We start from the raw sequence: 13,756 nt of genomic DNA, 5'->3' as shown, positions 1-13,756 counted from the left end.
ACCATGTCTTCGGACAAATATTAGACCGTGCTAATTAACTGACAGAATTCAATCATGCTTTTGTTGGTGGGCCTTTATGCCACAATTAGACCTACATTTATTTTACTAGGCCTATTTTATACAATTCCTCCTACACACGTGAAACATAATTGTAACGATTATAATACTACTGAGAATGTAAGTTTAAATATAGTTAGAAAAATGATAATAACAATATAAAACTGTAAACAAATTTCTTAATTACATTTCTAGTCAGTTCCAAACAACATAAATAACCATATAAGAAAGAAATATTTATTAGAGACTAATTATTACAGTATATTATATTGTTGTATAACATTCGCATTGAACATCCGGATTTCAGAATTTAGAAAAAAAAACCAACAACCGAATAATGAGGTTATAATACAGGCGGAATAGTTGCTTTTAAAAGGTAGACCTAAGCTGTGAAAATGTCAGTTTAGTCCATAGTCAAAAAGCCCCGTTCCGAAATAAGGCCTTTACCGTTAGGCCTATATTATATAAGTTTCATTATGCTATTCTCCAACAAGTAGCCCGACCGCAAGAGAATATTGAAAGGCTATTTAACTTCATTTTAATATTAATTTAAAGATAAAAATAAGTAATTTTATCTCAAAATAAATAGTTGTTAGAGCAAAATTTTTACAGTTGTAGGCTATAGATATAAAAGAGTTTTACCCAAAACGTCTACGGCCTACATACTACTTCTTTTATATCTCAATGTTAAATTATTCTTTCTAGTAACCAATCAAAGTAATAACATCGAAACAATAACTTTCTACTTATATAAATATACGTAAAAGCACAATATACATTAGATGTATTGAACATGCTGCCCCTTATATTACATAAATCTCTAAATGTACTTCTATCTAGTAGTCTGCGCTACCATAAATATTTTGTATAACTGTACATCTTTACACTTTACAGAAACATAAAAAGTATAACGAAATATAATAATAAAATTGCAAACAGTTCATACGCAAAAATACAACGATGCTTCCGATAAAGCATTTTTCATATCTTCAGTGAAATCACGAGGAACACGCGCGCGTAGCATCATAATTTGTACGCGCATTAACGTTGAATGTCTAACCATTTTACTTACAATACTAGCCAATAATTGCAAAATTATTACATTAATAATTTCATTAAGTTTACTGATATTAAATATCAAAAAGGGTTTAATAATTTAATTTTAAATATATTTATTTCATATAATCTTTGATCAAGGTTTTATATTTTTATTTCTATATATAAGGGTATTGAGAATTAATTATTATTAAAAGTATAGGTTGGCAGAAATGTAAAATTATTCTATTTCAGTAAAATTTGCTTTTCAGTTATAAACTATGTACATTTAAATTTAAAACTTTACGACTGGCTTTATTTTAATATTTCTTAAAGAATTAATTGTGAACTATTAAATAAATAATACAAAATGTAAAAAAAATGCGTTTTTAGTTTCCCATGTGCCTTGGTTGATAACTTCCAGTTGTTTGTTTATTTACAAGTTGATCACTTCCAGTTTTGCTGTGTTTATTGTTTATTTACAAGTTGCAATTAAAGTTTCTGTTTCACAACTTTGACATTTGACGTCACAGCACCACATAAATGTACAGTTACATGGGTGAGTTCTACGTTCAAGTTTTTCATTATACCCCCTCCCACAACACATTACTTCACAACTGTTCATCCCGCTACCAGTTTTGTTACATAGTCTGCCTTTCGTTCCCGCCGAACCTATCCCATCGTCTGGCTCACAATAGTGCGGCGATTGTTCAAGGTACACGACTTCTGATTGGGGAGGGACACGACGCTTTCTCGTAGCTGGCGATCTCTCTAAATTGCCGCCATTTTTATTTCCTGGTCTAACCTTGACAGACGATTGGTATTTATGGTACAATCTTTTGGCCACTGCACCAAAATCTGGACTCTGCATCCAGCAGGTTTTTAACTGACAACTTCCTGACATGCCATGACATTTGCATTTCTTTTCAACATATTCTGCTATGGCCTGTGTTTAAATATAAAAAGAAAAAAAACAGTTAGATGATGTGAACACCTCAGGACTTACTAACAAACATTATACTAATGTCCTACTGGTTCGGATATGACCAAATTGTCTTTGATGTATCGGTTGCGACAGGATTCATTTTGGATGTGTAAGAAGTGTTTTAGAAGAAGTCTGTTGAGCGTATTATAGTTGTCATTGGCAGCTGTAAAGTATCCCACATAGGGTTTTGACATATGAAAAAAGTACATATTAAAATTGCCACCAGGTGTTAAGGACATGGACATTTTTAGCTAGATATTAGGTCAAATCATATCTAATTTGTGTAGATATGTTAGGCACTTTCAGAAGCGATGAGATTTGATACACTTAATTTTACTGGGCAAATACCTTTTATGAAATTATCTCCAAGACCAATGAGATAATTTTTATTTTTTTATCCAGATATTGGTAACATGTCAAAGATAATTGGACACAACAGTCTACCATCAGCTTTGTATAGAAGCATCGACTTTCAATGATGTTATCCAAAAATAATTATTAATGGATCTTTTGTTTTTATCTGTTCATGATTAGATATTTTTCAATAAAATAAGAGTAGTAGAATTTACAACCCAAACAGTGCCTAAAACACCATTTTATTTGGAGAATTCTTATTCCGTTAGATACAGAAAATATGCAATACAGTAGACTCAGCACATGTACTAATATTAATTAAGCAGAAAAAGTTTTCAAGAAGTTTGAGAATATAAGATGATAATAATAAAAGAGTACCAGTAGACGTTTCATACTTTGCTAATTTCCATACTTTTGGCAACATCTTATTCCGTAAACAATAAAAGTTACCGATGCTATATTATTTTTTAAATGAACTAATTAATACAGCTAAAGTTTTAGAATAAGTGAGTAGATGCACAGAGAGAGGTTTATTTCATGGTAATGATTAATAATGTATTTTATTTATGATATTTATTTGTTTTGGATCTATAATATTGTTAAAAGTTGAAAAAATATTTGTATCCGTGTTTCTCTCTCAGCCAATTAATGGATTTTCTTCATCTCTGTTGGTTGTAATAAAACAAGTTGAATCCGAACAGCCAAGTCGGATATTGAGTTTTCACAAAACTTGAAAATATTTAAAATCCGCAACATGAATTTACTGTGAGCCAAATAATTATTTAGTTTCAATTTTCCAGGAAGTTCGCGATTGCCTCTGATTTTTATGACAAACTTGTATTTAATATTTGAATAATAATTATAATATTTTCTGGAAAACAATAAACAGAAAACGTGTATGTACTGTATATTCAATGGTCTATAACTGTCCATTTTGGTTCAATTTTAGCGCATGTAATTAATAAAATCTTACAGATATTTAAAAAATGTAAATCTATCTTAGACTCAATTAAGACACCGGTGTGAAAATATCTCACCGCTAGACCACCTTTCTAAACGATTTCAACAATTGCTTCCAAGTCCAAACAGATTATGTCCATAGTGTTCAAAATCATTTCCGACAATTTGTTTGTATTAACTTTAACTATACAAATGAACCCACATGGCTTGGCGGCGACCAGGGAGGAATAGATTCCGATCTCAACACACAGGTTACTCACCGTATCGCGAGCTTTGATGGATTCATCGGATCTAACTTCGGATTTAAACATCTTAAAGCATTACATTCAATATGTTATAGAGAAGAGCATGACATTGTTCTAACAATCGAATGTATTATTTTTATAGTTAAGCAATTTGAAAAAGACGAAGAATGTACAAATGAGAAATTAAATGATTGTTTTTGTTATACGTATCTCCTGTAAGGCATTGATATGTTGGTATTTTATGTCATTTAAAGCCATACCTCTTAAAGGTATTAAATCCCCATACAGGAAATGGCTATACTGCATCACCTTTCGAGGTCCTTAGACTTAAAGCCAAAAATAGATATTTGGTATAATTTATTTAATGATTATTTTCCTCTTGATAATCGTACTTTTCATTATGTATTAATCTCAATATTAAGAAATATTTTTCTGTCAATCATATTAACAGTACGGTATTTATTTGCTGTTAAATTTGTAATTCAATTAATTAAATACACCATTAGCTGTATAACTGTAATGGATGATGGATGCAAACCAACAAAATCAAAGAAACCAATAATGTTGACTATATATTTAGCAGACTGGTTTACAATAAATTATTTTAAAACCTAACTATTTATTTTTTTTCGGATTATAAAAATGACAGTGCATTTTTAAATTAGGAATTCATCGAATATGTTATTGTTTACAGGTAACTACAGAACAAACAACATTATTTTAATTAAAAAAATAATGGATAATAATAGCAATTAGAAACAATATCACTTGCGAGCCAAGTTACTGGTTTATGACGTGATTAACAAGAATATTAATTAAAAACAATGATCAATTATATGACTTGTAAAATTGCTTTTGGCTTTACTGTTCATTTTCATATTATATTGTTTTTGTTTTGAATCGACTAAAGCTCTGTCTACACTATCAAACTAGTTTGACAAATGTGCCCAAATACGGTAGTGATATGACATCTCATGTCCATATATGGGCACATCACATTTTGTGTCACATAAAGTTTGATAGTGTAAGGTTAAGACAGAATGAAATTGAAATTAAATGACTGATTAAAACAAGTATATATAATGTATCTTACCAATCTCCCTGCTCTATTATTATGCAGATTCATCCTCGACTTGGGATCTTTGTTTCGTTCTCTACTATCAAGAAAGTCTATAGAGAATTCTACACCAAAGTCTATATCATGGCTGCATCCTCCCCATTCAAAAGTATCGGCTGATCCAGAGAAAGCGGTGTCACAGCCACACGCTTTCAGGAGCCCCATGCTGCATTCACTGGTGACTTTGAACGCAACTCCTGCCGCTGTTAACGCATAAGCAAATGCAGTTTCAGGATAAGCTACAGAAAAGAAATACAATCATTTTTATTTAAAAAAATCTCAAATCTCCCACACACGAAATATATATAACTTATTACTATATGCGTGCTATACGCACCATTTATCTTAGTTGCATAACATTGTAAAAATGCGCCACACAAGTAAAGTATGCATTTGAAAATTCACAATAATTATGTCATCATCACATTAAACATTTATAATTATCACATCATTCTCTTTTGCATACATTGTTCTTGTTAACGAAGAGACACTAGGCGAAGATTGCGTACAAAATGCCGTAAACTAGTATCAAAGTTCAAGCGCGCGCGTACAAAATGCGTACCATGTTAATGAGTTTAAACACTGATTATGTGTGAAGCAGGAGAGGAAGTGCGAGAACAAAGCTCACTGTATATTCTACATTGTTATAATTTCAGATATAAAATAGTATTTTATATAATTATAGAGGAATTATTTAACTTTGTTGTCATCTCGTTATGATAGAAGAATGTACTAATTGTATGTATGTAGAAATCGCCAGCAGTGTATCGGCAGAAAAAGAAAGTTTATTCTACTTTTCAGAGGGAGGTGCTTACACGTACCCTGGCAAGTGTTACGACATAGTTTAATTTCCTTGAATCGTAATATCATTAAAAGTTATGCCTTAACTAATACCGTAAACATATCGATGTCATAATATCGTGTGTTGAATCATACTTGTTTGTTCTTATTAATCTCACATTCAGCTGTTAACCCAAGAACAAAAAAAACTTTCCTATAGCAAGAATCAGAAAAACTTTCTTCGCGTATAATCCCCTTTCCGTGTCCAAGCGACAGTTAGCGGTACCACATGACCTTCGTATACTAATGAAATCTGACGTAGCAACTTCGAATCTTTTTCATATGAATTTCAGCAAACAATTTTTCATTGGTGAAGTGTTACTCATCACAGATGAAAGCGATTTGAGTCACTCCTAATTCAAAATTGCAGATAATCTAATTCCAACTACTAATCCGAAGTTGCTGAAACTCACGAATGTACACTCATAGTTATAATAATGATTTCAAACTTCTGTTCTAACTCGATAAACACAATTAAAGATCGTGTTTTACACGATCATTCAATTACACAGCTGTTTTTCCTAAAGCTTAATATTGACGAAAAAAGTGAAAAATAAAACGCTTTTAGATCTTACTATTCGAAATCAAATTAAATTGATAAAAAATGTATTTTTGAACAATTAAAATGGTATAGTGTACTTGGTATAGAAAACTAGTCATCATTTTATCAATCATTTTTCTTAAGTCAAGATAGTTTAAAAAGTGCTTAGTTTCTTGTCTCCTGACTACAAACTGTATATATAAAATATATAACTGCATATAATAAAAGACAAAAAGAGAATATTATGATTTGTTAAGATTATTTTAACAATTCCGGTAATTGCATGCTTCTAATAATTCTAGACACATAAACAGTAGCAGGTTTGAATTCCTATAGAGATATGTTATACAAAAGAAAACTGCATTTGTTAAAAAATAAAACCTGTTATGTTGATTAATGTCGTTGGTACCAAATACCTATAAAATATTTAAATACACACAAAATCCATGCAGAATTCACATTTTGAAATGAATATCCGTAAACTTTATGCCAAAAAAATCACAAACCCTTACGTGTGTTTATATCTCAATCTAATGAAGGTAAGCCTACTTAAAAACTACAGATTTCTGTCAAAGAAGGAAAAGATTAAGTTAGAGGAAGTATAGTCTTTAAAATAAATTCAAGAAAGCTTTACGGGCGATGTATCTTTTTCTAGCTGTTCTCTTTCTATAACTTGTCACTCAACCAACTTGCGCGGAGTTTTTAGATCAATCATGTGACACTATTTCCGATATGAGAAAACAAGAAAAGGTAATTGTAAAGTAGCTTAAACAAACAACGTAAGAGGGAGTTTTTTTAAATGAATATTCTGCTTTAGTAAGATTGATATTTTCATTCAATAAAACCGAAGATTGCAAGTTGTAGAATAATAAGTAAAGGAAAAGTTGTGTAAATATAAGAATCTAATTAGAAATGTTTCTAAAGTACCCTGTTTGATATTTATTTTATTAATCTAATCTATAAAATATAGATTGTTATTAAATTTATATAATTAATATTATGTAAGTGGAAGGAGGCTTACTAAGTTCAGAATACATAGAACATTGTTTGGTCAAATTATTTATGCTAACAATTCTTTTTAAATATTCCTATAAAACAATTTTGGAACTTTATTTTCGATTTTGAAGCAATCATTTATTTTTGTTAATGGAGCGAAGGAAAAGTAAACATAGTACAAATACCAACAGTTAAAATACAATCAGCCAAAATTTATCGCGCGCGTAAACATGCACAACATCATTATCATCACTTGTACGCGCGTGAAAATACATAGCATCATTATCGTCATGTGTACGCGGGTAAAAATTCATAGCATCATTATCATCCTTTTTAAGCGCGTAAAAATGCATAGCATCATTATCATCATTTTGACGCGCGCGTAAATGTTTGTCTTTATGATTCAACTGATAAAATTGATATTTATGAATGTATTGAGCTTGTGATACAATTTTGGTAGACTGGAAAAATGATTTCTCCCTTGATACAACCTTTAATGAGAACAGTTGGATTTACAAATTCTTTACGGATCAGAAGACAAATTACTTTTAAGGTGATCTACTACATGCATGCCTGTCTGGACAAATCTATAACAAAAACTTGGTTTTGGGAAATGAAATCAGTAGAAAATCTCATATCATAACATGATTGTTATTTAATGAACTTGCAAACAAGCTGATCAAATGAGAGGGACTTACAAATGAGGTCTATTGGTGAATGTAGAACGGACATCAATCATTTTTATAATCATTTTTAATAACATTAAAAGATGAAGATAACGGAATATAGGTCTAAATGGTTACATGACCTGACTCTAGCTTGGTAACATTATCGCTTGCTTTTAATAATAACAACACATAAATACGTATTATTTTATTTTCTTAAAGAGCAGACAATCTTACAATTATATTGATGCGGTTTACAAACCAGATATGTAAATTCAAATTGATTATAAAAATGGAAGAGTAGAAGTAAGATAATATACACCTTATGATTGAGTTAATATTAACTTTAGTTTCATTAGTTTTGTAAAAATCAATAAGGAACTGGGGTTTTCTACTAGCATTTATGCTCTCAACTTGTCATCAATTCAAATAAGTACAGATAAAGAAAGTCCATCTCAGATGAAGAAAGTCCATCTAGATTGCATAATTATAAGATATAATATTTTAGATTATACCATGTTTAAACGTCCGTAATTATTGTATCATGTTTTTGATGAAATGATTGGTTTTTTGATTTGTTTTATTACACTTTCTACACACATCAAATACAGTTGTACATTCTAATAAAACATAGATTAATTATAAATTAGATTAAAAGTAACATGAGTGTGGATGAAGGTCAAATAAGTTTTTTTTTATAATTACATCAATATATATAAATCATTGAATATTATTATAAGTGTATTAGAAGAGATAGGCAAAGATAAAAAGAAAAGATTATGGAGAAACTTTTGCATAATATAGCCTAAAGTAACAAGTATTGTAAAATATAAACGTAATATATACTTTTATGAAAGATTCACATTCGATTTGGATTCCACAAAACTTGAAAATTAGGATCTTTAAAGACAGATAAAATGGCAATGACAAATAAAGTGGTATGTACGATGGATTACTAAGCCTGATACGTATTAGGTCGTGGGTTCAGTCATAACAAAGTCAAGTGATTTAAATGTTTGTGCTGTAATGGAAATTACTGTAGCAATATGAGACATGGAAAGACGGATATTTTGGATTAAATTTGTGTGTGAACTCGAACGGTTTCAAATAACCTGGATTATAAGTTTGTGTGAACTACACACCATCGTTAGAAAATAGGCCTACATTTCCTAACCAATATTACCTTATTTTCATTCACTAATACATTGGTGTCCTGTTAAGGATGCACTAAAAATGATGATTCATTAAATATGGAGTGAATACATTTATTTTATATAAAGACACGATGATTTATAGTTTTTTGTTGACTAGTCTATTTTTGTTTATCAACGATGTGTACTACTTACTTGTGGTTTATGAATGATGAATGCGTGTTAACAGATAAGTTGATTCTCATAGATTAAACACACTGATGAGCCAATATGCTGACACATTGCCGGCTTTATGTACGTTATAATAATTGTATGTATGTAAACGCGTAATAATGAGAATTGTAATTTTGAAAAGTAGTTATTCTGCGCGCACATTTGTGTGTAATGGCGTCTGGCGCACCGTGGATTTTACCTGTATAGCACAGGTTACCCGTTCAAAAACAAACGCTCAGTGATAGAGTGTATTGGTTTTGTTTTTGTGGTTGGCACGTGATCTACCCAACTCTTTTTTACTGTACAAACTAAACAATAAAATATCGGATCTTAGGATACATGTATCTATAATTATAGGATAGTATCAATACAGTACTCTATATTAAAATATCGATAATGTATCGATAGTATCGGATATATCGATACTATCGAATAAAGTATACTTATAAGGTACAGGTATTTTATGGATATTTCCTTTATGCAGCATCAAGTTGGAATGTTTTTTATTCATCGATAGACTATCGATATATAGTATCAATACATGTATCTAATACTCTATCCAATAATATAGTATCGATATTATGTTATTAATTATTAATCAATATGTATCGGTACCTTATTTCGTTACTTACATTGTCTCATAATTGGATGCGTATAAGGATTTCCATTTTTTGTTTGAAGTTCAGAACAATTCCATCGTCTGTTTCTCATTTGGTTCTGACAAGCGGATATACCCTTTTGGATGCCTTTAATTGCCTCCGCTGCAATATCTGGGTGTCTTCGACAAAGCATCATTTGTTTCTTGGTAAGCGCGGGATAACTCCGACAAATCGTCTGACTTTTCTTTGAAGGAGTGTACGTACCAGATCCCCTTGATCGTACGTCGTTCCCAACCCTGTATTGGAATTAGGAGAAAAAAAAAATCGAACGACCTTATCAATCTAAGATGACCAGCGTTCATTCACCTCACGAAATAATCCCTCAGATGTTATCCTACAGAGGCGAATTAACTAAACATGGCAATCTATCGTAAATCTTCTTCATCAAGTACCAGAAAAATGTAAATATAAATTAATATACGAGTCTCTATTTTATAATATTGCATATTCTTTCACGCATTTCAATCTGTTAATTCACCCTGATGATGTACATCTACCACATTAATGATCCAGGATTAGGATTCATGATTGAGTACCTCTATCGATTGTTGTTTTATTAGGCCTAATGTTGGAGGCTAAAACTACCATAAAAGTTATCGTTGTAAAAACAGGCCTAAAACACTAATGCTGTATACGTACATATACTCGGTCTGTTACACACTTTCCATAACAGTAAGTTACTGTAACACCGAATATAACACATACGAGTACAACATAACCACTGGTCTACTACGGTAAAACACTAGCCCTAATGTATCACCTGTCTGGTAGAATTTTCTGATAGGGATGATCAAATATCCACCAGGACCCTCTTCATTACATGCTCACAAGATGCTTGAAACATTTAGGCCTACTCGTGCCAGTATCATTTGTTATTCTAGCTTACAATTCATTTACATTTATCGTTAAACATCATTTGTTTTAGAGTAATTACAATAACAATAGTTCTCTCGTTCTCTTAGAATCATAGATCGAACACATGATGTCACCTACTTTCCTGCACCAGATTAAAACGATAATCAATGCAATTCCACTAAACTGGGCTCCCTGGCCCCAAAGGAAACTAAACTACTAAACTTTAACTACATAATACTAATATTTGTCTTGTTTCTTTCTACAACAAATAACCAATACTGTTTATCGGTTATTAGCACTATTTCCTACAAGGCATAATTTAAGTGGAATAAAACTAAATTGGTATACTTACCCATCCACAACAATTAGCATTGTCATCAACAGTCCCAACTTAGCAAACAGCATTCTGAATAAATCGTCAAATCAAGGTATAGATGTTGTAAGTCGTGGACTAACTGCCACTATCACAGACAAACATTACTCTACCAGTATTGGACACTAGTAGTTTTGGTCAAGTTATGTAAGATTAAATTTCCTAGCTTAGATGTCGCTCAAAGAAAAACAAAAGCAATAATCCAATCGTTGGAACTGTTTCAATTTTCTTCTGTTAAGCCTATACTTTCCAAAATTACGATTTACAATGGACTTTTCAATGTAAACTCTGTATCGAGAATGACATGCGTATTACAGAAGCCGGGATTTTAAACAAGTTTCAGCAAATCATCAACAAAAGAAAAAAAACTTAAAACACACTTTGCGGTAACTCACAGTCGTCTAGCGAACCGACAAAATAATTGCATCATTTCCAGATAGAACATGCCGATTTATAACTAATATTAATGAATAAATCGTCGCAATGCCGGCAAATGGCTCTCGCTTAAAATACAGTGTATTGGTCCTTGCTGTTCCTCCGTAACAATAAAAGATATGATTGGCAGTTTTATCACGTTTTCATCTGGCAAATGAAGGTTCCGTGTATCTCATTTTGTATCGGTTAAAAAGCAACAAATTGACACGGTGCAACTACGTTGGTTTAACCACCTATGAGATTGAAGTTTCGGCATGAATCCCACTGAGCTACCCGTCGAGTCGGAACAGATTCCATTTAGTAACCAGTACTAGCTCGCTTGACCTAAACCATTATCAGTCATTTTAAAAAATATTAACGTTTCAGTCTATCAGCTCATGGGGGTTAATGCCATTTGATTCAATAACTCAGTAGGCCCGACGGTAAATACAAAACGCTATTTCCGTTCGACGATTCTAAACCCCTAGCATTTCACCGACGGTATTTAATTATGAAAAATGCCTTCAAATGTTCTGAAAAAACCAGTTCAGTCACGAAATTATTACACAATTATTAATGCCACTAATGATTTTTTAAATGCACAGGAAAATGATATTATCGGAAAGAAGTTCCAGCAACTTGCGTGGTACTTTAAATTCCATAGCTTAGTGAAAAAGTAATTAGGAACATGATTCAGTACAGTAATAAAGAAAAACTAGATTCAGTTTTATCCACTATCATGACGTGTTTTATAAATTTCATTGTTTATAGAGAGAATTTGTAAAAAAAAAATATCAAAATTAGATTTAGGCGCGCATACAGTAAGAAAGGCAGAAAAAACTGCATTCGCAATTTCAACCACAAGAATCGCTTATTTAAGTTTGAAAAGTCCATTATTTATATTGAAATCCAAAATTGTATTCACCGTTTTCAACAGCTAGAATTACTTCATAAAGTTATTAGTTTATTAGGCTACATTGTTTAAAAAGAGAAATTGTAAACAAAAATTGGAAAATGATTTAGGCCTACATTAATAAAGGCAGCAAAAAAGTTTGGGAATTTGATGAAAGTCATTTATTTCATTGTTTAAAAAGAGAAATTGTTTTAAAAATAAGACCAAGAATTTGGTTTATTAAAAGTAGGGCTATTGGATCGTAGAGGTAAGATAAACGTAATTATCTTAGACGAGTGATTTATGGTTTTTATTGAACAGGTGAAGAAATCACAAGTAGATACAATTATCTAGTAAACACTGTCATTAATCGTAGTACAAACAAACAATACGTAGTGCACTAGTTTCGCAGAACACCGCCCAAGTTAAAGCACATTCCCTTACTACATGAAGGTGACTATTAAAAAACATGGTTTACATGTTAGGCCTACACGTTGACAAAAGATGATCGCACATTTGTGCAAACTCTGGCTATATTCACCGAAAGTGATACTGGAATAACAGTAAGAAAAACAGTAGAAAGGACTTTTTGAAGTTGCAACAAATAAATAAGATTTGAGTCTGGAGAAAACTGATACTGTTTATAATAGAAAAGAAAAGAAGTACTGTCAGAGTTTTAGAACATGCAAAATAATAAAACAGTTTACTGTACTAGCAATACCATAATTCAAGATTTAAGTTATTATAATTGTTATAAATATAATGAAAAACAGTGTACATTAAAACAAATTTCATAGGCCTAAGTTATCGTGAAAATGAAGACTAATGTACTCTTGTAATGTATTACATTGATGAATAACGTACAGAGAGCACCTTTTCTTAGACAAACTAGTTAAGATTTCTAGTTAACATACTTCAAGGGAACTAAAATGGGTCGATGTAGGCCTATCAGTGACACCGCTAATTCGGTCTGGTAAATTTAAAAACCACACACATTTTGAACGAATAAAATAAAACATTCTGTCAACAATGTCTATTTCATTAATTCTGTTCTTATAGGCCTAATTTACAAGGATATTTCTCAGAATGACGTAATAAAAACATGATGACGCATAGAACTTAAAAAAACAGATGAGTTTACTATGATGTGTAGGCGTTTATCTATGCGTTAATCACTTTGGTCATCAAGAATATATGATGTACAATTGAGCAGCCTTCGTTCTAACCATTTTTTGGTCAAACGTTGAAATAGGCGTATTGAGCATTGATTTTGTTAAAAACTGCACGTACCTTTACGCCGTTCTTTAGTAATTTTCCCTCTATTGTTGACAATAAACATAGTTAAAGTTGACTTATTTTCTTATACATTTTGGTAGTTATGTTTAAGTGCAAACGTTTTGGAGT

At 31.3% G+C, this 13,756-nt stretch overlaps 1 protein-coding gene across 1 annotated transcript; it reads right to left on the bottom strand.

The window, feature by feature from the left end:
* Positions 1–1,416: 1,416 nt before the first annotated feature.
* LOC144852430 (protein Wnt-10a-like) lies at positions 1,417–11,712 on the bottom strand. Its single transcript, XM_078710234.1, has 4 exons — positions 11,026–11,712; positions 9,792–10,054; positions 4,730–4,992; positions 1,417–2,038 (listed from the first exon to the last, which is right to left on the bottom strand). Exons 1-4 carry the CDS (start codon positions 11,076–11,078, stop codon positions 1,568–1,570), a joined length of 1,050 nt encoding a protein of 349 aa, XP_078566360.1. The 5' UTR covers positions 11,079–11,712; the 3' UTR covers positions 1,417–1,567.
* Positions 11,713–13,756: the final 2,044 nt, after the last annotated feature.

The sequence above is a fragment of the Antedon bifida genome, chromosome 1 (genome assembly GCF_963402885.1).
Source record: "Antedon bifida chromosome 1, ecAntBifi1.1, whole genome shotgun sequence".
NCBI lineage: Eukaryota > Metazoa > Echinodermata > Crinoidea > Comatulida > Antedonidae > Antedon > Antedon bifida.
This window is presented reverse-complemented; position numbering and strand designations above follow the sequence as displayed.